Consider the following 27,780-nt stretch of genomic DNA (forward strand, 5'->3'; position numbering starts at 1 on the left):
CAAAACATATCTTTTCTGTGTCAACTGACAGGATATAAGTGCACCAATGTCTTAGAAGCAATATGTACATGCAGTGCCCAGATCTTGCTTTTTTTTTATAAAAATTTTTTATTATGTTATGTTAGTCACCATACAGTACATCCCAAGTTTTTGATGTAAAGTTCCATGATTCGTTACATGCGTATAACAAGATCTTGGTTTCTAATACCACATTCCATGTTTAATTTCAAATAAAGACAATAACAAAGTCATACTTCCTCCACCTAACATTATACAACTATCCAGGGTACAACTGAAAAAAAAAATTATCCCTATCCCTGAAAGAGGATGCAAAGTCCTTGGGTGATGTTTGTTTACTCTTCTCTTTGATAGCCCATAACTTAAATAGTATGATGGAGTATGATTTAAGTTAACAATACTTAAATACTATGATATAAAGTCAGTACAACGTATATTATGGATATAGGGATAAGAGAAGGTAGTAAACAAAGATATCTACTTTATATACCAAGTATCAATTAAGTATATATATTATACTAAGTATAATATGTTAAGTAAACATTTAGTATATAAATATATATGTATTCAGTATATATATATTTAATTAAAGATATATGCATACACCTATTAACAAAGTAAGGAAAAAATACTCCTCTGACAATACATTCCTTATTCCTGTAACTAATCATACAGTCACAGTGGGTATTTATAATGATCTTCTTCCACTACCCTTTCTTATTCCCTTTACCTTCAGCAAACATCTCAGCTGGTCATGGTTCTTTCTCTGCATGCCACAGCAGATGCTGTGAAGTGAGTTCCTTGATCAGAAGCAACACAGTGTGGAATACCATGACAGTGAATAAGACATTCTGTAAGTTCACAAATGGATGTTTTGGCAGAAGCATGGCATGCAAAGAAGGCAAGACTGTATGCAGTTGTCTGTTCCAGTAAGGACAAAATGCTACCCCTTCCATGAATTTTTGCTGGATTTATTCCCCACTCTTGGACAGAAATGTATTTCTGCTTCTTTCTTTCTCTTGTCCTTCTGGGATTCCCATAATGTGTAGGTATGTTGTTTTCTTGATAGTATTCCATAGGTCCTATAGGTTTTCTTCATTTTTTCTTTTTTTTCTGTATGTTCCTCTGGATGATTTAAAATGAGCTTTGTGTTCACTGACCTCTTTCTTCTTGATCGAGTCTATTGTTGAAGCTTTCTATTGAAATTTTCAGTATGATATTTGTATTCTTCAGCTCCAAGAATTTCAGTTGGGTTCTTTTTTGTGGTTTCTATGACTTTGTGGAAGTTCTCATTTTGTTCATTTGTTGTTTCCCTGATCTCATTTGCCTGTCTGTGTTCTCTTGTATTTAACAGAGCTTTTTTATTTATTTTTTTATCTTTATTTTTTAAAAGATTTTATTTATTTATTCGACAGAGATAGAGACAGCCAGCGTGAGAGGGAACACAAGCAGGGGGAGTGGGAGAGGAAGAAGCAGGCTCATAGCGAAGGAGCCTGATGTGGGGCTCGATCCCATAACACCGGGATCACGCCCTGAGCCAAAGGCAGACGCTTAACCGCTGTGCCACCCAGGCGCCCCTAACTGAGCTTTTTTAAGATCATTATTTTGAATTCTTTGTCAGGTAGTATATAGATTTCCATTTCTTTAGTTGGTTACTGGAGCTTCATTTTGTTCCTATGGTGGTTGTATGTTTCCCGAATTTTTTGTGATCCTTATAGCCTTCTGTTGGTGTCTGTACGTTTAAAGAAGGTGTCACCTTTCCCAGTCCTTATAGACTTGCATTGTCAATGAAGCCCTATACAAGTCAGCCTGACCAGAAACTCTGGGTGGGCTGGTTGGCTAGATCTGGGGTTGAATGGGCCCAGTGCTGGGTCTGCACTGAAGCTGGATACTCGCTTTGCTCTCTTTTTTTCTACAGGAGAACTTATGGGCTAAGGGACTCTCTTTTGGTGCTATACTGTGTGGGTTTGGGGAAGGGGTGATGAGGGCATAGTGAGACTGTTATTCTCACCCTTTCCCATATGTTTTGTTTGTTTTTTTCTGTGCTCCACCAATGTACTTTAACCTCTCACCTAGATTCTGGAGCTTGTCTGAAGGTATTTTTAGCCATGGGTTATTGTTAAATTGGTGTTTCTGTGAAGGAACAAGAAGTAGAACTTCATTTTTGCCATCTTGCTGACATCACTCCTGATTTCCCATTTATTTAGATCTTTAAAATCTTTCACTGAAATTTTCATTATACACATCTTGTAGAAGTCTTGCAGTTTTCATTGTAGAAGTCTTACACTCCTGTGAAATTCATTTCTAAGAACTTTTTCGTTTGTTTTTGGATTGCTTAATGCTAATGTATGCAAATTTATTTGATATTAATATGTTGATCATGTATCCTGTAAACTTGTTGCCATCATTTATCAGTTCTGATATTTTTTGTCAGGTTCCTAAGAATTTTCTACATATAAGATCACATCGTCTGCGGATAGGGATCGTTTTACCACTTTATTTCCAATCTGGATGACTTTTATTCTATTTTATTGCCTAATTGCCCTGCCTAGGACCTTCAGGACAATATTAACTATAAGTGGTAAGAGTGGTATAAGGACAAATACAAATTAAAAATAAGAGGCTTAATATTCCTCTAAAAGGAAGAGATATCTATTTTCTTTTGTAAACTTGTAAAATCTTTTTCTGCCCCTTTGAGAATGAACATAAATCTTTTTAAATGTCTCTTGGCAGTTTTACAACCTAGGATGTCTTTCTCAAGGACCTCAGAACCATCTCTTTGAAATGTAAACGTCAGGGGAGCTAGCACTTATGTCTCCCAGTTTCTGTGAGAGGGTAGGAGAGTGTCTTTGGTGGTGGGTGCCTTGATCCAAGTTGCAAAATTACCTCCCGTCATAAAGATATGAGAAGTTTGGGGTTTTTTTTTACTTATTGAAAAACCAATAAACTAACACAGCCAGTCATTCCAATTACCAGGTAAATTTAGGGCAAACAATGTGTTATAAATAATGCTCTCAAATCCTTTTACTTGAGGACTAGTTATTGTTTATCTTGACATGTATGTAATGGGTTGTATCTGCTTGGCTATAAAAAAGAGTGAGGGGTGCCTGAGTGGCTCAGTTGGTTAAGCGTCTGACTCTTGATTTTGGCTCAGGTCAGATCTCAGGGTTGTGAGATCAAACCCTGTGTCGGGCTCTGTGCTGAGTGTGGCGCCTGCTTAAGATTCTCTCTCTCCTTCTCCCTCTGCCCTTCCCACCACTCTTTCTTTCTCTCAAAAAGGGGGGGTTACCAAAATAAAAGGCAGCTCTTTCTGCCCATGGGTCCTGTCCTCATGCTATAATAAAACCTATATTTTTGCACCAAAAAAAGGGGAGGTGAGATTTTTTTCTGTCTTTGGATTGTCTGTGATATGTATCACATCATTCAATAATAAAGTTTTCTTTATCTTCTGCCTGAGTGGATGTTTTCTAGGCTTGGAGAAGATTTTGTTTTTAATTATATTTCCTTAACAATTTTAGTTATAAAGATAGGATGAGTCTGGCAATTCCTGACGTGATCAGCTGAAGTTGTATGGTCATACACTAGTCAGATAAGAGACACCGAATTGTAAAATGTCCTCCTGCTAATGTTCTACTCTTTGGAATACTGGGCAAACAAACCACCCTGTCCAAATTCAAGATTTTACTTTCACTTAGGGGAAGGTATTCAATCCTCCACCATTAGGTATGATGTTAGCTTGGGTTTTTCATCAGTGGCCTTTATTAAGCTGTGGGGGTTGAGGTAGTTCCATCCTATTCCCAGTTTGTTGTGTGTTGTGTCATGAAAGGGTGCTGGATTTTGTTGAGTACTTTCCTGTGTCTGTTGAGTTTTATTTCAATATGTAATTACATGAGATAACAATATGACTTTATTCTATTTAGTTTGATGTTTTCCTGTAATAATCATTCTTGATTGTAACTGATGGTTTGGCATCTCAAAATCATCCATAGGCTAATGGCTAAAGTCTTTTATATTCATACCATCTCTGTGTTTCCACAGGTGCACAGAAATCATATTATCCTCCCACCACAAACCCTAAATCTGTTTTGTTTCCTGCCCAATGGGGCACATCCCCACCTAAGAACTTACTACTGCTATGGAAATAAAGGCTGTCATTCATGATTTTCTCTCACTTCTGTCTCCTCACTGACCTTGGTGCTTCCCTGGGTGGCCTTGCATGGTATGGTGTGTTCTTTCCTCTTGAAAATTGTACATAATAAAGTTTTCCTTCAAAGGCAGTTGTCCTCATGTCTGTCATCTTATCATACCTGATTAGAACAAATCCTGGGTTTATCTTAAGATAATTGGTGCAGTGAGCAGGGTGGTTCAGTGACAGACAGGGATGGCATGTCTCTGGAATGCTTTTGGCTTACTAACCGACCAATAGACAGCAGATCCTGCTGGGAGCACACCGCTGCATGTTGGCACACTTGTGCTTTGGTGGGCACCACATTGTGCTGTGTCTGTTGGGTGGCTCTGCTGATCCAGTTCAGTGGTGTCAGAGCTCAAGAAGAGAGATCAGCTGCCAAGCCTAGGGTGCTGTAGTCTGGGCAAAGCAGTCCGCAGTTCGTCCCTACATGTTTGTGACAGACACACCTGGTCTGGATGAGGTCTCCAGGGTGCTTAGGGTAACTGGCCACCATACTGAGCAAAGGTCCTCTAAAAGGAATGGAACAATTACCCTTCCACCCTAACCTGATGGGCACGCTTGATCTGTTGACCCTCCAGGCCAATGTGCCTAGGGACTGCTCCATTATTTGCCCTGATTTTCCTTGTACACAAAAGACGCACTAGCTTGCCTCATCAGGTAGCAGGAGACTGCCTGGCTAGGTATTCTTACACTGGAAGGACCTACCAACTATTGGTTTGCGGATGCCTGTCCCACAGAGAGCATAGCTCCCCACAAATGTTATGCTGCGGCAAACTCCAGCTGTTGTCTGCCTTGGTGCTGTCAGTTTGACTCCAGACCCAGCAGGATGTAAGAGGGCCCATCTGTGGAGACCAGCGGCTCAATGCTCAATGAAAAAGTTGAAAGGAAAGGAATATCTTGTTCTGACTTTGCCCCAAACCCCAAGGATGTGGTCTAATTAACAAATATTATAAAATACTTGATCAGTGTGTATGGGCTCTCTTAAGTGCTGCTGCTTATTAGCAAACAAACGGTCTTATATTCAAAACAAAACATCTGAAAGCTAAAGCTGATACCACTGTTGCTCTCTTGCATGTAATCCCCATACCCTTTGAGATCAAGTGGGACAGTCTTGAAAGGAAGGCCGCTAGTGACCACCAGGAGTTTATCAGGTAAGCATCTGAAAGGGGGAAAAACAAGAAAAAAAAAGGATCAGGAACAGATGACAAAAACAAATGAAAGGAAGGAAGGAAGGAAGGAAGGAAGGAAGGAAGGAAGGAAGGAAGGAAGAAAGAAGTGAAATTACCCACCTAGAGATGCAAATCATTCTAAAAGTTTGTATTTAAGAGTGAGAAGTGGGGAAACGCTCTCATTATACTGCAGACAGGGCTTACCACAGGTAGAAGGTGCTGCCTTTGGCACCAGGGTGCTCCCTCCACCTCTCCTTTGTCCTTCAGCAGACACGTAGTCTAAAAACCATGGTTTCAGGCAGCTAAAAGCAAAAACAGGAAAAAGGTGGAAAGAAACAAAATACCTAGATAGAGGGGAGAAAATAAAAGACAACTAAATAAGTGACATATATGATATTTTAATGTAAATATATAGTAAATAAATTACATATGTGTATATAAAATATATAACTATTAAAACAGAGGTCCATAATGTGACCCAATTGAAAGTCCAAAATTTCTACACTAAAATGATTTATAAAATAGAAAGATTAAAAAGGTGCTGATTTTCTTTTGAATGTAGGTTCTAAATTAACTTTAGTATTTGCTAAAATGCACCCATTGACAAAACTTTGTGGACTTCATCAACACTGGGTCTCAAATTATTTGTTATACCGGGGATGCTGCTAAATTTAAGCATCATGTCTACTATAATCTTAGATATTAACCAAACAATGGAGGGAAAATAGGTATGTTTTACTTTCACTGTAGCCTTGCCGAAATTTTCCATAGTTGTAACACCATTGCCCTAAAATATCCCATATTAGGCATAGATGCTCTAACTCAATAAATAATACATTAAAATTAAAGTAGATCTTTAGGACTTACAAAGTGGCTTGATAAAATGGTAACCCATGGACCCCAGTTAAAATCGTTAATATATGCTAATGTAAGCTAAAACAGGGCATTAGAGGATTAAAACTTATTATATAAAACCTAATTGATAAAGGACCGATTATCCCCACTACTTTTCTGTGTGACACCCCAGTTTTGCCTGTTCTTAAACATGGAAAATATAAGGGATGCCTCCTGGTGAATCACTACAACCTGAATCCTGTGGTCCCATCCATTAGGGCCCCTGTATCAGTCTACTCAATCTGCGATGACAAAGTAGCACAGGCTGGGTGGCTTAAACCACAGAAATTTATTATCTCCCAGTTCTGGAGGCTGGAAAGTCCAAGATCAAGGTCTGGTAGGGTGCAGTCTCCAGTAAGGGCTCTCTTCTTGGCTTGCACACCGTTGCCTTCTTGATGTGTCCTCTCGTGGCTTTCTTGGGTGTTGGCACGGAGAGAGAAAGAGAGAAAGCTCACTGTCTGGTCTCTCTTCTTATAAGGTCACTAATAATGGCTCAGGACCTCACCCTTATGACCTCATTTGACTTTAATTACTTCTTTCTTCAAATATAGCCACACTATGGATTAGGTCTTAAGTAAACATGTTTGTGGGACACAAATATTCAGTCCATAACAGCCCTCACACTTACTATCCAATATTGTTAAAATTACTGATTCTATCTAATCAGCAGCTAGTAAATAGTTTGCTCTTGCAGACTTGGCCAGCATGTTCTATTCAGTGCCTATTTTAATAACCTCTCAGCTGCAGTTTGCCTTTAGTTCCCAAAGGACACAACACACCTTTTTCGGACCACTCATAGCATACTTCAGTGGTTCTGCTATTGTGCTCGATCTTGTCAGACAAGATATTAACTGCGCCTTTGTCCAGGTGGCTGACGTTGCAGCACAGGTATGGCATGACATTGATGACATTCTTCTACGAGGATATTCTTTTGACACACAAATCCAATATCTTTCCGTTTTGGGGGGGGGCGGGTGGTTCTAGTGATAACATAGTCCTCATCTATAAATTTTGCTTACTCTCACTGCTGCTGCTTCTTACAAATAACTTCCGTCAAGCGGGGCTCTCTCCAGCCAAAAACCTCTAAAATCTGTCCATATTAACATCAGCAGGCACTCTTGTGAATGCTCTCAGAAACTCCTTCACTAAAGAGGCTTTGACAACCTCTTGTCATGCCTCCTAGAGTCTCTGGATCACTCATTATGGCCATAAGTTAAGTTGCCCAAGAGTTTCTGATGGAAGAGACTGCACCTTTTAGCTTCATGCTATACATCATTAGAACAACAAATTACTGGCTATTTCCTGGGGTATCTTGGAGATAAAGGCTCTCACAGACCCTAAGCCTATGGCTCTCCACACCCAGATGCCCATTATACTTGGGTCGTGGAAACAGCACCTCACAAACTTCACTAGCTACCAATGCCTCTTTAATACACGATGGAGCCGAACCTGGGATCTCTAGCATAATCCACCTGCAGTGGTGGGGTGGCCTCCCCTGTCCTCAGTCCATTGCCAGATCCTGTGGTACAAGAGGAGGCCACCTCTCCTCAAGACCCCTGAGCTGCCTGAAGAGTCCCTTGGGATTAGCCAAATGAACAGCAATAGGAGTTTGTTGGAACTACCATTCATCATAAATTATGATGTAACTCAGTGGGATGTTGCTATGTCCATCCCTTAGTCATAAAGTCTTTGATAAAGGATGAGACCCAAAGGTCAACAAAATTGGCCAAACTTCAGGTGGTAATTTTTTAGCACTGGGTGCTTTTGCCAAAAAAATGGTCCCATCTTCACATTTATTATGAACTACTGAGATATTGCTAAAGAGTTGACCCCGTCAAAGTAAAGAACTCTGGGAATCTCTTGCCTCATGGATACCCAAAATATAAATATGAATTAAAAATATAAATCAAAATCCTACATCTCGGGGTGGCTGAGTGGCACAGTCTTTGGGGTCAGGTCTTGATCTCAGGGACGTGAGATTGAGCCCCACATTGGGCTCCACACTCAGGGTAGAGTCTGCTTAAGACCCTCTCCCTCTGCCCCCCCAATAAATAAATAAATCTTTTTTAAAAATCATACGTCTCTATACATACTAACACTATGACACAAGGATTTGCCAGGACATTCCTCTTTCCCTTCAAAGTAAAAGACATTACTAGTAGTAACCAAAGCACACATTTCACTTCTCAAAATACACAATTCTGGGCTCTTGGGAAAGGCATTCAATAGAACTTCCACGTCCCTGACATGTTCTGGGTGGAGGGTATACTGAGAGACATAATTGTCTTCTCACACAATTCCTCTTCAAATTCTGGTCCAGGAAATGGACCCATAAATGGACTTCTAACTTACTCCTTGAAGAGCAATTAGAATGGAAAACTAGTGGGCATATAATTGAAGGCAAGCCTGGGGCAATGGTGGTGTTGTGAGTTGAAGTTGGCTGAAATTGAATATATCAGCGGAGTAAGCATGTAAGGTGGGGTACAGGCAATTGGAGACCAAATGACAAGTCTGGCAATTTCTGATTCCCACTGTGTGGGTAGCCTTCTTGGCTAAATCAGTTTAACCAGAACCCTTCGTCCTCCATAGCTGATCACTCCGGATATCTGATCGGTTTTTCATCCTCCACCATCCTCCAGGTGATGTCTGATCACCTTGGCCTGTCTTTAGCAAGATTCTTGTTAGGTTGATTTAGCCAAAGTCCTCCTTAACCCTGATGCTTCCTCTTAGTACTTTACCATCCACTGACCTCCTTGATTATAAATTCCTACTGCCTATCCTATATTTAAAATTGAGCCTGGTTGTATACTGAGATCCCTTTTTCCCTACTGCAAGCAATAGTCCTGAATAAAATCTGTTTCTTTGTTTTTGGCTTTAACTACTGTCCAGCTCTGTTTTTTTTTTCCTTGACAAAACAATGATTTAGCCATATTTCAGTGAGTCCGTGCTGTTCTGTTCTAGATAATCCCACTTCTGATGTCAATTGTGTTGGCGATCCCCAAGACCATCCTTGGGTTCAGTTATTTGCTAGGAAGTTTTATAGGACTCAGCATATAGTCATACTCATAGCTAAAATTTATTCCAGCAAAATCAGCAAGGGGAAATTCTCTTGGGCAATGTCCAGAGGAAACCAGGAATCAGCTTCCAAGGGTTCTCTCCCAGTGGAGTCACATAGGATGTGCTTAATAACTCAGCAATGAACTGTGATAGCACATGTGGAATGTTGTCTACCATAGAAACTTACTAGAATCTCTATGCTCACAGTTTTTATGGGACGCTGATTATGTATGTCCCTCTGCCTGGCACGTACTAAAATTCCAGATTCTCAGAAGGAAAGTACGTGTTCAGCATAAACCATATTGTTTGCACAAAGAAATTTAGGCACAGTAAGCCACTCTTATCAGGTAGACTGGTAGAAACACTTCAGAAGTCCAAGCTCCCAGGCCTTTTCAAAAGTCAAGTTCCCAGATACTAGTCACAGGGCCAGCCTTGAAAGCAGGCTTTCTAAGGACAGCTGTCTCTGTCCACTTAAATGGTAACGCTACTTCAATATATTTTTAGTTTGCGAGTTTGCAGTGCTTTCAATGATTCAACCCGTTTGTGGTTAGTTATGAGTTCCAACTTGTGACAGACACACTAATGCAGTCATGAGATTATCAATCATTTCAATTTTTGCAGTGGTTGCTATTATCTATTTTTATCTGCATATATTGAATCCTAAAGTGCCAAAATGCAAGTGTAAATTGTGCAATGAATTTTTGGAAAAGTAGACATTTATTAAGAAAGGAAAATTTCCCTTTGAAGCTTTTTGTCCCATATGCAAAAATGGCAGTCAGGTATAAACCAGCAAATACTAACAGCTAAACATAAGAGAGGTATTATTTCCTCAACTGGTGCTATAGAAAGTGACACAATAAATTTATGATTACGAGGAATTCAGATTGAGATGCAGTAATTTCAGGAGAGGTTGTGAGTACCCTGTATGTTGCATATCATCATCAGTCTCTTAGCTCAAATAGACTGTTCAAACGTACTGCAGACAGAAGTGTTTTCTGATTCTGAAGTTGCAATCAGAATTTCAAGTGCCAGGATGAAATCAACAACAACAAAAATAATAGCTCCACTTATGATTACAGAGATTATTGACGACCTAAATGCCCCACCTTTTTTCAGCATAGCTATGGATTTAAATAATTACAGTGCAGAAAATAAATATTTTCCCTTTGCTTCTGTGCTCCTTTTGGTGGAAGTTAATATTAATACAAATTTTGGTGGATGTTTGCATAAAGGTGCAGACATGTTTCTTCCAAGTTGAAACAAATCATGAATGATTTTATGGAAGATGTTGGCTGTCCTGCTTATAATACCTGCTGTTCAAATAGCTTTTGACATTCTTTCTGTACATGTTGAAGTAATTGTTCCCTTACTTCAAAATTATGCTGTTTGGGTTGAGTGACTAAAGGATTTATGTGATTTTTTTTGGTATTCAGTATTCTTCACTTCTCTTGCATTCAGGAATCCACTGGCTCTCTTTAACAAACACAGTTGAGAGAGTTCTATTTATTTAGAGCACTGAAATCGTACTTCAGTTCTCAAGAAAAGGTCCCACTATTCTTGTTGCCTGTTTATTTTTTCTTGTTGTCTTTTTAAATAATCCATTGAGTGAAGCTCATCTCCTTATTTCTTGTTCATAGTTTTCAGTATCTTTTTAGCAACAGAATTATGGAAATTGAAAGAAAAGTAAAAAGTATTATTAAATATTCCAGTGTTCAATGGAACTTGAAAGCATCCAAGGAAGAATTGATGAAATCTTCGTGTCAAACTTGTTCTTAAAAAGGAAAACATTACTTATAAATAGGAAAATAAATTGACTTGTGGATAATCATTATTGTACTTGCCATGACTGTCTTTTGAAATGAGTTTCACCTCTTGTAGAATTTTATTTTTTTTACATAAATGTCACTAAATGCTTTTCCAGCATGGGAACAAGTGAATTATCATGTGTAATGTCAAAGAGAAAGGGAAAAATTGGCAAAAAAAAAAAAATGTTTTCTTTTTGTCAGTGGACATTTTTAAAAGTCAATCAAGAGATCCAACGTAATTTTGAAGAATGGGAAAGGCAAGTTATGCCATGAAAGATGGTATCATGTATTTAAACAAATCGAAATTTGAAGAGCAATTCCCAGTGTTAACTTCATGCCAGGATAACCACTCATAATGTTAAATGGAATATGCTTTCTCACCAATGAATGTCCAGAAGGACGAAGAACGAAATGAGAGAGATAGGACTACTTTAAGATATGTTACAATGTAAAGGGAACACAGACTGTCTCTGGAAGGAATTCTGCAAGCGCATTCTGCAAAACAAGGAACTGCTAGGAGAGCCAATCCATCAGGGAAATATAATTAATGAAATAGGTATGTATTTAAATACTTACAATTTATTTCGGATAAACAACGAATAAAACTGTAGTTATCAGTATGTCTCCTGTTTGTACCTTATTGGCTAATTCGAGCAGCTTTACCCAACGTCCCCGTAAGTCTGAAGGCCGTTTTCCAGCGAGGTGGCGCCAGGGGTTTGGAAAACTTAGTGTGCGCTGTGGAGCTGGACGCGGGCGGGGGTCGCTCCCGGCCTTCTGCGCATGTGCGCCGCGCCCCTCCCGTCTAGTTCGCGTCGGTGGCCGCGGCCTCGCGAGAAGACGGTCCCGGATGCTCCCGCGGCTCAGGGCTAGGCGCAGGCGGGGGTGCGTGGCCGGTGAGCCCCTGGGGGTTGGGCGGGGGTGACCCGTGAAGCGGGAGGTTCCGCGCGGGAGGGGCGGGTGACGGAGGAAGAGGATTTGGTGCCTGAGCTCGGGGTGAGTCCTGCTCCGTCTTTATGCATCGAATGCGAACCAGCACGTCCCACCGCTGTTACCGAGCGAAGCTTGGTGTTTTCATCTCCGAGAGGTGGGCCGAGGCCGCGGTAAGACCGGCGGAAGCCGGCCTCGGGGCGCTCGTAGCCCGGCGCTTCCCTCTTGGGGGGGAACCGTGTTCTTCTGCACTCACGGTCCCTCTTCGTCCCCCCGGCCACCTGTGGTCAGTGACGCGTCCCCATGGTAACCGCGTACCGGGCTCAGGGAGGTGACAGGACCCCAGGTGGCTAACGAGCAGGGGGAGATGCCCTGCCTCATCCTCTGTCCCGCATCAAACCTGCGAGCTAGGCGGACCCAGCAGCTAGCAGCTGCAGGGGTCCAGACCTTGTTTCTGAAGAACCTGTGAGCCTGGCACCCAAGTGGAGCAGCCAGGTCCCGCTGACGCCGTACAGCCTTGTAGCAGCCGTTTGCGTTTACAGAAGGTCCAGCTTGTGATTTAGGGTGACAGGAAGGTCCAAGAGCTTTAGATCTTGGATGGGGAGCCAAGGTGTCCTGGAACAAGGGCAACTCTTGTGAGGGAGGAAGGGGGATCCTGGGAGCAGAGACCCCACCTAGGACGCCAGTCAGTTGGCCGCAGACCTCAGTAGAGATCCAGAGTGAAGGTGGAAGGGGCAAAGACTCTTCCTCAGCCAGAAGCAGTTTGGATCCTCCTGCCAGAACCACGGTCATAGCCAGATTCTCTCAGACTGGGTGGTGGTGGACGTTGTGGGTCAGCTTTCAGGAGGGGTGTCAGCTGTGGCTGGGAGAGGAGGGCATGCCAAAAGGAACAGAAGGTACTGCTTGTTAGGGAGCTGTGAGGCATCATGTGGAAGGAAGGGCTTCCTAGCTACAGAGAAGGAAACTACCTCCTTCGTCCCTCATCTTTCCTCCACTCCCAGATTCTGAGCCTCTTGCTCACTACAGCACAACTAGTCCAGTGCTGATGCCCCCTCTGTCCCGATGTGATAGACTCCGAGATGGTATTGCAGGAAAGGTCTTTGAGTCTCACCTATCTGTGCTCTGCTCAAAGATGGGGGTGGGATAGGGTGGGAAGGAAATGGGTCTTCTTTCACTTACCTTACCTGCTCATAGTCACACGTTTTGTTGTGGCAGGAACAAGAGCAGACATTGAATTGCTTGATGGCCAGGCAGGTGTTTTCTGCTTTGACAACAGGTAAGTCAGAACCAGTTTGTTGTTTTTAATCAAAAGATACATTTGAGAATCTGAAACTGAGTTAAAGTAAGCTCTTTTTTTCCTTTGGGAAAAGACCAGCCCTTAAAAACCCATCCCTTTTTCCAGAACCTAGTGGGATTCTCTGGTTTAGAATGAACATTAAGACTTGATATATTTTTGCTCAGCATCGGTTTTAATGAAAGCATTATGTTCCATTCCTTGGCTTTTCCTAATTTGTTTATTTAGTGTACTTTGTCGTTTTCATTTTTCTGTTTTAAAGCATACGTTGTTAGTACATCAGGAGAAAACAAAGTTTTTTAAAGATTTTATTTTTAAATAATTTCTACACCAACATGGGACTCAAACCTATAACCCCAAGGTCAAGAGTCGCTTGCCCCACCAACTGAGCCATCCAGATGCCCTGAAAACAAATGTTTTGACATTTAAAAACTGGTATGTCCAACCACTGCGAATTGTGCATGGGCTGCTCCCTCCTTTCCTGTCATCCTTTCTGCCCCTTCTCAAGGCATCTCTGCTTCGGAGGTGTTTTGCCAGCAGCTATGTAGGGTTTTTCAGGCTCGTGACATCTTTTATGATGGTTCTTTCCTTCTCAGCTGTCCCCCTACAGTTTTCCACAGTCTTCCAGGGCCAGCAGAAGATGATCACAACCCAGGTGAGTTGTTCATTTATTCCCAGTTTTGCCTAACAGTGATTATGTGAGGTTCATAAAATTTTTGTACTTTCATATGAAATAGTAGAAATGAATACGTTAACATCAGGGCAAGTGCAGAGCACAAGTCAACAAATTACAGTACATGGGCCAAATACAGCCTGCTGCTTATTTTTCTATGGCCCACAAAGTAAGAACTTTTAGGTGGTTGAGAAACAAATCAAGAGGAGTATTTTGTGATGGGAAATTATATGAAATTCAGATTTCAGTGTCTATTTATAAAGTTTTATTGGGACACAGCCATGTTCATTCATTTGTGCCTGCAGCTGCTTTTGTGTTACATGGGTAGAGTTGAGTGGTTGTGACAGAGACTGTGTGGCTTGGCAAGCCTAAAATATTTATTATGTGGCCATTTACCAAAAATGTTTGCGTTTGCTGACCTCTGATACAGTAGGGCAAAGATGCCTTGTAGATAAATGCACATCTTGTGATCTTACTGAGTTTTGAAACTGGAACATAAGTTTTTTGATAAGCTTCATTTGGATGGCATTGTGTACCTTCCAGTGACAGTCCTGCAATTGCATAAAGAAGTGGTAGGCATAGAGTAAGTCTTGTCCAGTTCAGGGGAAAAGTTGAGTTGCACATGAATTGTGCCAGCATTAGGACTCATGGTTGTTCAAAGAAGGAGCACGTTTGGGCAGACCACAGTGATCTAGGGTAGTCAGTAGGATGAGATAGGCTTTGTGACAGCCCTGGGGAGTGGGCAGAATCTAAATTTTTGCAGTCTGGTGAGGGATTCCACTCATGAAATTCACATTTGAACCTTTTTAAAGTATAGAATTCAGTTGCACTTAATACACTCACCATGTTGTACAACCATAACTACCCTCTCCTTCCAGAACGGTTTCGTCACACCAGAAGTAAACCCTATACCTTTAATGAGCAGGGCCATGACTTCTGCGCAAATTACTCCCCAGTCTCCCCAGCCCCTAGCAACCACTAACCTCTTTCTGTTTATGGATTTGTCTATTCTGGATATCTCATAAATGGAATCATACGATATATATAGTCTTTAATGTGTGGCTGCTTTCACTTACCTTAATGTTTTGAAACCCGTCCATGTCGTAGCATGTACCACTACTTCATCTCTTTTTATGACTGAATGATATCCCACTGATGTATAGTCCACCTGTTGTGTATCCATCTGTTGGTGGACATTTGGAGTGATTCCCTGTTTGGCTATTGAGAACAGTGCTGCTGTGAGCATTCATGTACAAGTTTTTGTTTGAAGACCTATTTCACGTCTTTCCTGGGAGTAAAATTGATGGGTCATTCTGTTTATTGTGAAACCACCAAACTGTGTTCTACAGCAAGGCCCTTGCAAGTCCATATGAATTTATGTTGGCCTTTGTATTTCTGCAAAGAAAGGGCTGTTAAGATTTTGGTAAGGATTGCATTGGATCTGTGCATCACTTTGGGGAATATTGACATTTTAACAAGATTAGGTTTTACAATCCATGAACGTGACATGTTTTTCCATTTACTTAGGTCTTTAATTTCTTTCAGTAATGTTTTATAGTTTTCAGTGTGCAAATCTTACATATCCTTGCTCAGGTTTATTTAGTATTTTGTTCTTTTAGATGCTATTGTAAATGAAACTGTTTTCTTAATACAACTCTAATTTCTCTTTCAACTTAGTTGAAAGCAAGGAACTGAAAACCACTTGACTTGTAAAAGGAGATGTTATCCATTCTCACTCACCAGTGATTCCTTCCTTTGATGTCCTGGAGGTTTTGGGTCATGGGGGTATTTGCACCTTAGTTAGATTTTCCATATTCTTTGTGAGTATATTTTTTTTGGTAAGGAACATGTAACTAGACATTTTTAGCCTAATCTGAAATGCTCTGTCCTTTATATTGAGAATTTAATCTGTTCTCATTTTGTTGTGATTACTGATACATGGTTTTAACTCCTTCATCTTTCATTGTAATTTTATGCTCCACACTTTCTTCTTATGTCTTTAAAAAAATTTATTGAGCTGAAATTCACATACAAAATTAACTATTTTAAAATGACCAAATCAATTCATTGGCATTTAGTACATTCAGAGTGTTATGCAACCACTACCTTAATCAAGTTTCAAAATATTCCCATCATTCTAAATAAAGCCCTTTACTCATGAAGGAGTTTCTCCTTATTCTCTTATTTACCCATCCCTGGAAACCAGCAGTTTGTGTTCTGTCTCTGGGATTGATCTGTTCTGAGTATTTCATACAAACGGAGTCATTCAGTGTGTGGCCATCTGTGTCTGGCTTCCTTCACCTAGCATGTTTTCAAGGTTCATCCATGTTGTAGTACATTTCAGTACATTTTTACTTTTTTTTTCTTTTTTATTGTGCTAAAATAGAAATAACGTAAAGTTTACCATCTTAAACATTTTTAAGTGTGTGCTTCAGTGCTGTTAAATACATTCACATTCTTGTGCTTCTGTCACTCCATTCATCCCCATAGTCTTTCATCTTGCAAAACTGAAATTCTGTACCTAATAAACAATAACTCCCCACTGCAAACTCCTGTGATACTTCCTGCTTCTGTAATTTTGACTACCTGAGGTACCTCATACAAGTGGAATCCTGTAGTATTTGTCCTTGTGTGACTGCCTTATTTCACTTCGCATAATGTCCTCAAGATTCATCCATCTTGTAGCATACTGCAGACTTTTTTCCGTTTTTAAGGCTGAGTAATATCCCATTGTATGTATATATACATTTTGCTTATCCATTCATCTGTCCATGGACACTTGAGTTGTTCCATGTTTTAGCTCTTGTGAATAACAATGCTGCTGTGAAAATGAGTGTACAGACATCTTTTTGAGATCTTCTTTTGGATATTTACCTTGAAATAGAATTGCTGGGTCATATGGTAATTCTATTTTTAATTTTTTAAGGAGTCTCCATACTCTTTTTCACAGTGGTTATACCATTTTATTCCCACCAGCCGTGCATGGGAGTTCCATTTTCTCTACATCCACACCAACAGTTGTTTTCTGTGTTTTTGGTAGTAGTAATCCTAATGGGTGTGAGGTGGTATTTTACTGTAGCTTTGATTTGTATTTCCCTAATGATTCATGATATTGAGCATCTTTTCTTGTGTTTATTGACCATTTGTATATCTTCTTTGGAAAAATATCTGTTCAAGTACATTGCCCATTTTTGAATTGGGTTGTTTGGAGTTTTTATGTTACTGAATTTTAGGAGTTTATATATTCTGGATATTGATCCCTTATCAGTGATCTGACTTACAAGTATTTTCTCCTATTCTGTGGATTGCCTTTTTACTCTGAATAGTATCTTTTGTAGTGAAAATATTTTCACTTTCATGAAAAATTTGTCAGTTTCTTCTTTTGTTACCCATGCCTTTGGTGTCATATCCAAGAAATCTTTGCCAAATCCAATGTTGTGTAGCTTTTGTCCTATATTTTCTCCTAAGAGTTTTATCATTTTAGGTCTTACATTTAGGTACTATATCTATTTTGAGTTGATTTTTGTATATGGTGTTAGGTAAGGGTCCAGCTTCATTCATTTGCATGTGGCTATCCAGTTTTTCCAGTGCCATTTGATGAAAAGACTGTCATTTTCCCATTGAATGGTCTTGACAACCTTGTCAAAAATCACTTGACAGTATATGTGAGGGTTTATTTCTGGACTTTCTTTTCTATTCCATTGGTCTGTATGTTTCTTTTTATGCTGGTACCATCCTTTTTTGATTACTGTGGCTTTGTATTAAGTTTCGGAATCAGGAAGTATGAGTCTTCTACTTTTGTTCTTTTTCAAGATTGTTGTGGATATTCAGGTTTCTTTAGCTTCTGTATGAATTTTAGGATGAAGTTTTTCATTTCTGCAAAAAATATCATTGGGATTTTGCTAGGGATTTCATTGAATCTGTGGATTGTTTGAGTAATATTGACATTTTAACGGTAAGTTTTCTAATCCATGTACATGAGATTTGTTTCCATTTCTTTATGTCTTCTTCAATGACTTTCAGCACTGTTTTGTAGTTTTTATTGTGCAAATCTTTTACATCTTTGGTTACATTAATTCCTAAGATTTCTTTTGATGCTTTTGTAAGTGGAATTGCTTTTGTAATTTCCTTTTCAGATTGTTCATTGTTCCTGTATAGAAATGCAACTGATTTTTGTGTGTTGAAGCATCTTGCTACTTTGCTGAATTCATTTAGTTGATCTAACAGCTGTTTTTGTGGAGTCTTTAGGTTTTTCTAAATATAAGATTATATCATTTGCACAGATGATTTTATTTTTTCCTTTTCAATTTGACTACCTTTTCTTTTTCTTGTCTAATGCTGTGACTAGAACTTCCAGTACTATGTTGAATAGAAGTGTGAAAGCAGGCAGCCTTGCCTTGCTCCTGATTTTAGAAGAATAGCTTTCAACCTTTCACCACTGAGTATAATTTTTCCTGTATTTTTTACATACATGGCTTTTATTATGTGGGGTTAGTTCCCTTCTATTCCTATTTTGTTGAGTGTTGTTATCATGAAAGATTATTGAATTTTGTCAGATGCTTTTTCTGCATGAATTGAGATGGTCATGTGTTTTTTTCCTTCTTTGTGTTGTTGTGTATTATAGTGATTGATTTTTGTATGTTGAACCATCCTTGGATTCCAAGAATAGATCTACTTGGTCATGGTATATAATCCTTTTTATTTTATTTTATTTTTTAATTGAGGTATAATTAACATACAACTTTATATTGGTTTAAGTTGTACAACATACTGATTCAACAATAAGTGTAGTCACCAGCTGTTGCCATATGTGATTATAATATTATTGACTATTTACTGCTCTGTATTTTCATCTCCATAACTTATTTATTTTGTAACTGGAAGTTTGTAACTCTTAATCCTTTTTCTCAGCAATCTCCCACTCACTTCCCCTCTGGCACCACCAGTTTGTTCTCTGTACTTATGGATCTATTTTTCACTTATTGGTTCATTTGTTTGGTTTTTCAGATTCCACATGTAAGTGAAATCATATGGTATTTGTTTTTTTCTGTCTGACTTATTTCACTTAGCATAATACCTTTTAGGTCCACCAGTTTTGTCACAAACGACGAGATCTCTTTCTTTTTTATGGCTCTGTAATATTCTGTTGTGTCTGTATACCAAATCTTCTTTCTTCATTCATCAGTGGACACTTGGGTTGCTTCCTTATCTTGGCTATTGTAAATAAAGCTGCGGTAAACATAGAGGTACATATATCTTTTCAAATTAGTTTATTTTTTCTTTTGGATAAATGCCTAAAGAAAGTAGAATTAATGGAGCATATGATATTTCTATTTTTAATGTTTTGAGGAACCTCCGTACTGTTTTGGCTGCACCAATTCCATTCCCACCAAAAATGCATAAGGGTCCCTTTTTCTCCACATCCTCACCAACACTTGTTATTTCTTTTTGATAGTAGGTGCTCTTACTGGGGTGAGGTGATATCTCATTGTGATTTTGATTTGCATTTCCCTGATGAGTGATGTTGAGCATCTTTTTATGTCTGTTGGCCATCTGTATATCTTCTTTAATCAGTGATTTGGTTTATTTTGTTTTGTTTTTTGTTTTTTGGTGTTGAGTTGTATATGCCCTTTATATATTTTGGATATTAATCCCTTATTGGATATATCACTTGCAGATATTTTCTTCTATTCACTGGGTTGCTTTTTTTGTTTCATTGATGGGTTCCTTTGTGCAAAATCTTTTCATTTTGGTGTAGTTGCAATAGTTTATTTTTGCTTTGTTTCCCTTGCTGTAGGAGACATATCTAGAAAAATATTTCTGTGGCCAATGTCAAATTACTGGCTATGTTTTGTAATAGGAGTTTTATGGTTTCAGGTCTTACATTTAGACCTTTAACCCCTTTTGAGTTTATATTTGTGTATGGTATAAGAAAGTGGCCCAGTTTCATTATTTTGCATGTAGCCATCCAGATTTCCCAGCACCAGTTGTTAAAGAGACTGTCTTTTTCTCAGTCTTCATTCTTGCTTCCGTTGTCGTAGATTAATCGACCTTATAGGTATGGGTTTATTTCTGGGGGTCTCTATTCTGTTCTCTCTCTCTATTGTGTCTTGTTTTGTGCCAGTGCCATATGTTTTGATAACTATGGCTTTGTAGTATATTATTTTTTTTTATCATTTATTTTTTTATTTATTTTTTTATTTTTAATGATTTTTTATTACATTATGTTAGTCACCATACAGTACATCCGCGGTTTCCGATGTAAGGCTCGATGATTCATTAGTTGTGTATAACACCCAGTGCACCATGCAATACGTGCCCTCCTTACTACCCATCACCAGTCTATCCCATTCCCCCACCCCCCTCCCCTCTGAAGTCCTCAGTTTGTTTCTCATAGTCCATAGTCTCTCATGTTTCATTACCCCTTCTGATTACCCCCCCTTTCTTTATCCCTTTCTTCCCCTACCGATCATCCTAGTTCTTATGTTCCATAGATGAGAGAAATCATATGATAGTTGTCTTTCTCTGCTTGACTTATTTCACTTAGCATTATCTCCTCCAGTGCCGTCCATGTTGTAGCAAATGTTGAGAACTCGTTCTTTCTGATAGCTGAGTAATATTCCATCGTATATATGGACCACAACTTCTTAATCCAGTCATCTGTTGAAGGGCATCTCGGCTCCTTCCACAATTTAGCTATTGTGGACATTGCTGCTATGAACATTGGGGTGCATATGGCCCTTCTCTTCACTACGTCTGTATCTTTGGGGTAAATACCCAGTAGTGCAATGGCTGGGTCATAGGGTAGCTCAATTTTTAACTTTTTAAGGGACCTCCACACGGTTTTCCAGAGTGGCTGTACCAACTTGCATTCCCACCAACAATGTAGGAGGGATCCCCTTTCTCCACATCCTCTCCAACAATTGTTGTTTCTTGCCTTGTCTATTTTTGCCATTCTAACTGGCGTAAGGTGGTATCTCAGTGTGGTTTTGATTTGAATTTCCTTGATGGCTAATGATTTTGAACATTTTTTCATGTGTCTGTTAGCCATTTGTATGTCTTCATTGGAAAAGTGTCTGTTCATATCTTCTGCCCATTTTTTGATTTGTTTATTTGTTTCTCGTGTATTGAGTTTGAGAAGTTCTTTGTAGATCTTGCATACCAGTCCTTTATCTGTAGTGTCATTTGCAAATATATTCTCCCATTCCGTGGGCTGCCTCTTAGTTTTTCTGACTGTTTCCTTGGATGTGCAGAAACTTTTAATCTTGATGAAGTCCCATAAGTTCATTTTATCTTTTGTTTCTCTTGCCTTTGGGGATGTGTCATGAAAAAGGTTGCTTTGGCCGATGTCGTAGAGGTTGTTGCCTATGTTCTCCTCTAGAATTTTGATGGATTCCTGTCTCACATCGAGGTCTTTCATCCATTTGGAGTTTATTTTTGTGTATGGTGTGAGATAGTGGTCAAGTTTCATTCTCTTGCATGTAGCTGTCCAATTTTCCCAGCACCATTTATTGAAGAGACTGTCTTTTTCCCACCGGATGTTTTTTCCGGCTTTATCAAATATTAGTTGCCCAAAGAGCCGAGGGTCCATTTCTGGGCTCTCTATTCTGTTCCATTGGTCTCTGTGTCTGTTTTTGTGCCAGTAGCATGCTGTCTTTGTGATCACAGCTTTGTAGTACAGCTCGAAATCCGGCATTGTGATGCCCCCAGCTTTGTTTTTCCTTTTCAACAGTTCCTTGGAGATTCGGGGCCTTTTCTGTTTCCATACAAATTTAAGGACTGTTTGTTCCAGTTCTTTGAAAAATGTCCTTGGTATTTTGATCGGGATAGCATTGAAAGTGTAGATTGCTCTGGGTAGCATGGACATTTTAACTATGTTAATTCTTCCGATCCATGAGCATGGAATATCTTTCCATCTTTTTATGTCTTCCTCAATGTCTTTCAAGAGTGATTTATAGTTTCTAGAATATAGGTCCTTTACGTCTCTGGTAAAGTTAATTCCAAGGTAACGTATGGTTTTTGGTGCTATTGTAAATGGGATGGATTCCCTAATTTCTCTTTCTTCGGTCTCGTTACTCGTGTATAGAAATGCAACTGATTTCTGAGCATTGATTTTGTATCCCGCCACGTTACTGAATTGCTCTATAACTTCTAATAGTTTGGGAGTGGCTTCTTTTGGGTTTTCCATATAGAGTATCCTGTCATCTGCAAAGAGAGACATTTTGACTTCTTCTTTGCCAATTTGAATACCTTTGATCCCTTTTTGTCGTCTGATTGCTGTTGCAAGGACTTCTAGTACTATGTTGAATAATAGTGGCGAGAGTGGGCATCCTTGTCGAGTTCCTGATCTTAAGGGAAAGGCTTCCAGCTTTTCCCCATTGAGAATAATATTTGCAGTAGGCTTTTCATAGATGGCTTTTATGAGATTGAGAAATGTACCTTCTATTCCTACACTCTGAAGGGTTTTAATCAGGAAAGGATGCTGTATTTTGTCAAATGCTTTTTCGGCATCGATTGAGAGGATCATATGGTTCCTGAGTCTTTTCTTGTTGGTATGATGTATCACGCTGATTGATTTGCGAATATTGAACCACGCTTGCATCCCAGGTATGAATCCCACTTGATCATGATGGATAATCCTTTTAATGTACTGTTGGATTCTATTAGCAAGTATCTTGTTGAGGATTTTGGCGTCCATATTCATTAGGGAAATCGGTCTGTAATTCTCCTTTTTGATGGGGTCTTTGCCTGGTTTGGGGATCAAGGTAATATTGGCCTCATAGAATGAGTTTGGTAGCTTTCCTTCTGTTTCTATTTTTTGAAATAGCTTTAGGAGAATAGGTATTATTTCTTCTTTGAATGTTTGGTAGAATTCCCCAGGAAAACCGTCCGGGCCTGGAGTTTTGTTATTTGGAAGGTTGTTTATCACTGACTCAATCTCTTCATAATTAATTGGCCTGTTTAAGGAATCAATTTCTTCCGGTTTCAATCTTGGTAGTTTATAGGTTTCCAGGAAGGATTCCATCTCTTCCAGATTGCTTAGTTTATTGGCATATAGCTGTTGATAAAAATTTCTAATAATCCTTCCAATTTCAATGGTGCTCGTCGTGACCTCTCCTTTTTCATTCATAATTTTAATAATCTGGGTCCTTTCTCTTTTCTTTTGGATAAGTCTTGCCAGTGGTCTGTCAATTTTATTGATTCTCTCAAAGAACCAGCTTCTAGTCCTGTTGATCTGCTCTACTGTACTTCTGGTTTCTGCTTGATTGATTTCAGCTCTAATTTTGGTCAACTCTTCCTCGTGCGTGGATTAGGCCTGTCCCTCTGTTGCTGTTCCAGCTTCTTGAGGTGAGAATATAAAAACTGCATTTTAGATTTTTCTATTCTTTTGAGTGAGGCTTGGATGGCTATGTATTTCCCCCTTAGGACTGCCTTTGCAGTATCCCATAGGTTTTGGACTGTTGTATTTTCATTTTCATTGGTCTCCATAAATTGTTTAATTTGATTTTTGATTTCCTGGTTTATCGAGTCATTCCTGAGCAGGATGGTTCTTAGTCTCCAAGTGTTTGAGTTTCTTCCAAATTTTTCCTTGTGGTTGAGTTCCAATTTCAGAGCGTTGTGGTCTGAGAATATGCAGGGGATAATTTCAATCTTTTGGTATCGGTTGAGACCTGTTTTGTGTCCCAGAACATGTCTATTCTTTTTTTTTTTTTTTTAAAGTATTTTTTTTTTTTAAGATTTTATTTATTTGACAGAGATAGAGACAGCCAGCGAGAGAGGGAACACAAGCAGTGGGAGTGGGAGAGGAAGAAGCAGGCTCATAGCGGAGGAGCCCGATGTGGGGCTCGATCCCAGAACACCAGGATCACGCCCTGAGCCGAAGGCAGACGCCTAACGACTGCGCCACCCAGGCGCCCCAGAACATGGTCTATTCTTGAGAATGTTCCATGGGCATTAGAATAGAATGAGTATTCTTTGGTTCTGGGGTGTAGTGTTCTATATATATCTATGAGGTCCAACTCGTTGAGTATGGCATTCAAAGCCTTTGATTCTTTGCTTAGTTTTTGCCAGGGTGTTCTTTCTATTTCTGATAGTGGAGTGTTGAGGTCCCCTACTATTAATGTATTTTTATTTATATGTCTCTTTATTCTGGTTAAGAGTTGGCTTGTGTATCTTGCTGCTCCCCTGTTGGGGGCATATATATTTATAATTGTCATATCCACTTGTTGAATACTTCCCTTAAGAATAATATAGTGCCCTTCTGCGTCTCTAACTATAGTCTGTAGTTTAAAATCCAATTTATCTGATATGAGAATTGCTACCCCAGCTTTCTTTTGAGGTCCATTTGTGTGAAAGATGGTACTCCATCCCCTTACTCTCAGTCTGAATGGGTCTTTGGGTTTGAAATGAGTCTCTTGTAGACAGCAAATGGATGGGTCATTTCTTTTTATCCAATCTGCAACCCTGTGGCGTTTTATGGGATCGTTCAAACCATTTACATTAAGACTGATTACTGAGAGATATGATTTTAATGTTGCCATGTTGCCAGTAAAGTCTTTGTTTGTATTGGCTGTGACTTTCTGTTCTGTATCACTCTTGGGGCCTTTTTACTTTTATAGAACCCCCCGTAATATCTCCTGTAGGGCTGGTTTCGTGGTTACAAAATTGGTTAGTGACTGGAGATTCTGAAATGTCTTTATTTCTCCATCAATTCTGAATGACAGCCTTGCTGGATAAAGGATCCTTGGCGGCATGTTTTTCTCTGAAAGAGCTTTAAGTATGCTCCCCCAACCCTTTCTCTCATTCCAGGTCTGTGTAGACAGGTCTGACGTAATTCTGATGCTTTTGCCTTGGTACGTGAGAAATTTCTTTGCCCTGGCCGCTTTCAATACTGTATCCTTGCATCTAATATTTGCGAACTGCACTATGACGTGACGTGGCGTAGGTTTGTCATGGTTGAGCTTGGGAGGGGTCCTCTCTGCCTCTTGGACACGAATGTTTGTTTCCCTTGCTAGATTAGGGAAGTTTTCAGCTACAATTTGTTCAAATATCTCTTCTAGACCTCTGTTTTTCTCCACCCCCTCGGGGATGCCGATGATTCTAACATTGGATCGTTTCATTGAGTCAGTAATCTCCCGTAACCTACATTTGTGGGCGTGGATTTTTTTAAGACCATCTTCTATTTTCATTTTTTCCTCTATTAACCCATCCTCCAATTCACTAACCCGTTCCTCTGCTTCTGCGACCCTGGCCGTCAGAGCCTCTAGTTTTGCCTGCATTTGGCTCATAGAATTTTTAATTTCTGTCAGATTCGCTCTCATTTCTGTCCTTAGGGATTCTATATTCTCAGTAACCTTTTCGTTAATAGTTTTTTCAATTCTACTCATCATTTTGACCATCGTTACTGTGAATTCCATTTCTGATAATTTGGTTACATCCATATCCATTATTTCTGTGGCAGAGGCCACAGACTCACTGTCTTTTCTTTGCTGGTGGGGGCTTCTCCTTCTTGTCATTCTGATGAGGAGAGGTTGCGGGGTTGTCCAGAGCCCAAATTATTGACTGGGTCCCAGGCCGTGCCCCTTGTTTTATAGGGATCTTAGGGATGTGAGCTTCTTCTTTAAAGATTTTATTTATTTATTTATGTGGCAGCCAACCAGCGAGAGAGGGAACAGAAGCAGGGGAGTGGGAGAGGAAGAAGCAGGCTCCCAGCGGAGGAGCCCGATGAGGGACTCCTTTCCGGAACTCCGGGATCACGCCCTAAGCTGGAGACAGGCGCTCAATGACTGCGCCACCCAGGCGCCTCGGGTTGTGGGCTTCTTGATTTTTCAGCCTGCCTTCTGGGGGAGGGGCCTGCCGCGCCGATACTCAGGCAGCCCTGTTTGGGTAGAGTCTCGGCGTCCCCTGCGAGGGGGGATGGGGATGGGCACTCCCTGAGCCGGTATTTCCAGGCTTTTGTTCTCTGGCGGCTTTCCCTGGCGGTTTGCTGTGCGTCTTCTGAGAGTCAGAGCAGCAGCGGCCAAATTTCAGCCTCTGTCACAGAACAGAGGGATTGCGGCCCGTTCTCTACTAATGTTCTGGCCACTTTAACTCTGTTCCTGTTGGTGCTGCTCAACCCTGCAGCGTCCCGGGATGTGCGCCCCACACCCGGCGTCCCAGCCCTCACTTCCAGGGCCGGCGCGTCTCTGTCCTTTGTGTTTCTAACGCCGCCAGCCGCCAGCCGCCCCGCGACCGCTCCCAGATCTCCCGGTCTCAGTCTGGATCCAGTGAGCGCACCGGGATTCCGGAGTTCCGCGAGATGCCTGGTGGCGCACGCACCCGGCTCACGGTCTCAGTCTGCTGTTTTGCGGGTGCCGTCCGCGAGCCCCGCCCGCTCTCCCGTGCAAGTGGCTACCGCTTCCCGGTGCCCGAACACGGCGGCTCCCTCCCCCTTCCGTTTATCTTCCGATATCTGTGCACAGTTTCATGGCTCCCCGCTTTGTACCTCAATACTCAGCGCTGGAGATGTTCATTTGTAGAGATCCAGATGCGTCTTCCTGCGTCTCAGACTGGTTCCGTGGGTGTTCAGGCTGGTCTGGTACCTATCCAGCTCGACTCGGAGGACCGGCTGAAAACGGTGTCTCCTACTCCTCCGCCATCTTAACTCCACCTCCTGTAGTATATTATAATCCTCTTGCTATGCTGCTAAATTCTGTTTGATAATATTTTGTTGAGGATTTTTTACATCAGTGTTCCTAAAGGATATTGGCCTGTAGTTTTCTTTTCTCTTTAAAACAATTTATTTAAACAAAAAAAAAAAATAATTCACCCATTGCTCCTACTCCACCTCCCACCTCTGGCAACCATTGGTTTGTTTTCTGTATGAGCATATTTTTTTAAGATTCCACATATCAGAGCGATCACATGGTACTTGTCTTTCTCTTTCTGCCTTATTTCACTTAGCGTAATGCTACAAAGTCCATCCACGTTGTTGTAAATGGCAAGGTTTCATTCTTTTTTATGGTTGAATGATATTCCATTGTATACGTATGATAGTTCTAGTTTTAGGTTTTTGAAGAGCCTCCATACTGTTTTCCATAGCACCAATTTACATTCCCACCAACAGTACACAAGGGTTCCTTTTTCTTTACATCTTCACCAACACCTGTTTTACTTCTTGTGTTTTTGATAGCCATTCTAACAGGTATAAGGTAATACCATTGTGGTCTTGATTTGCATCTCCCTAATAATTAATGATGTTGAGCATCTTTTTAATGAACCTGTTAGTCATCTGTATGTCTTTTTTGAATAATGACTATTCAGATCTTCTGCCCGTTTTTTAATCAGATTTTTTCTTTCTTTTTTCTTTCTTTTTTTTTTTTGACCAATGAGTTGTACGAGTTCTTTATATATTTTGGTTATCAGTCCCTTATTAGATCTATTACTTCCTATTCAGTAGGTTGCCTTTTCATTTTGTTGATGATTTTCTTTGTGTGCAAAAATTTTTAGTTATGTTGTAGTCCCACTTATTTATTCTTTCTTTTGTTGCTTTTGGTGTCAAACCTAAAATCATTGCCTAGACCTATGTCAAGGAGCTTACCACCTATGTTTTTTCTAGGAGTTTTATGGTTTCATATTTTCCTGTTTCTTTGTATGCCTTGTGATTTTTTGATTGAACACTGGGCATCTGACTAATAATGTGGTAACTCTGGAAATCAGATTCTCCCCATTCTTCAATGTTTGCTGTGCTTTCTTATTGTTTTTGTTTATTTTTA

At 40.1% G+C, this 27,780-nt stretch overlaps 1 protein-coding gene and 1 long non-coding RNA gene across 2 annotated transcripts in view; one reads left to right on the forward strand and one right to left on the reverse strand.

Annotated features, from left to right (window-relative positions):
• Positions 1–295: 295 nt before the first annotated feature.
• Positions 296–11,846, reverse strand: LOC123795533 (uncharacterized). Its single transcript, XR_015724885.1, has 3 exons — positions 11,709–11,846; positions 5,581–6,685; positions 296–5,366 (listed from the first exon to the last, which is right to left on the reverse strand). It is a non-coding gene; the product is annotated as an uncharacterized LOC123795533 (long non-coding RNA).
• Positions 11,847–11,958: 112 nt separating this feature from the next.
• The window catches only part of ZNF37A (zinc finger protein 37A), a 41,738-nt gene continuing 25,916 nt past the window's right edge, over positions 11,959–27,780 (forward strand). The window contains exons 1-3 of the mRNA XM_045802342.2: positions 11,959–12,025; positions 13,275–13,335; positions 13,950–14,008. Coding sequence (XP_045658298.1) covers positions 13,302–13,335; positions 13,950–14,008 — 93 coding nt within the window. The 5' untranslated portion in view covers positions 11,959–12,025; positions 13,275–13,301. The remainder of the gene's footprint in view (positions 12,026–13,274; positions 13,336–13,949; positions 14,009–27,780) is intronic.

Source organism: Ursus americanus, chromosome 6 (assembly GCF_024610735.1).
Source record: "Ursus americanus isolate L20-20 chromosome 6, mUrsAme1.1.p, whole genome shotgun sequence".
In the NCBI taxonomy this organism is placed as follows: Eukaryota; Metazoa; Chordata; class Mammalia; order Carnivora; family Ursidae; genus Ursus; species Ursus americanus.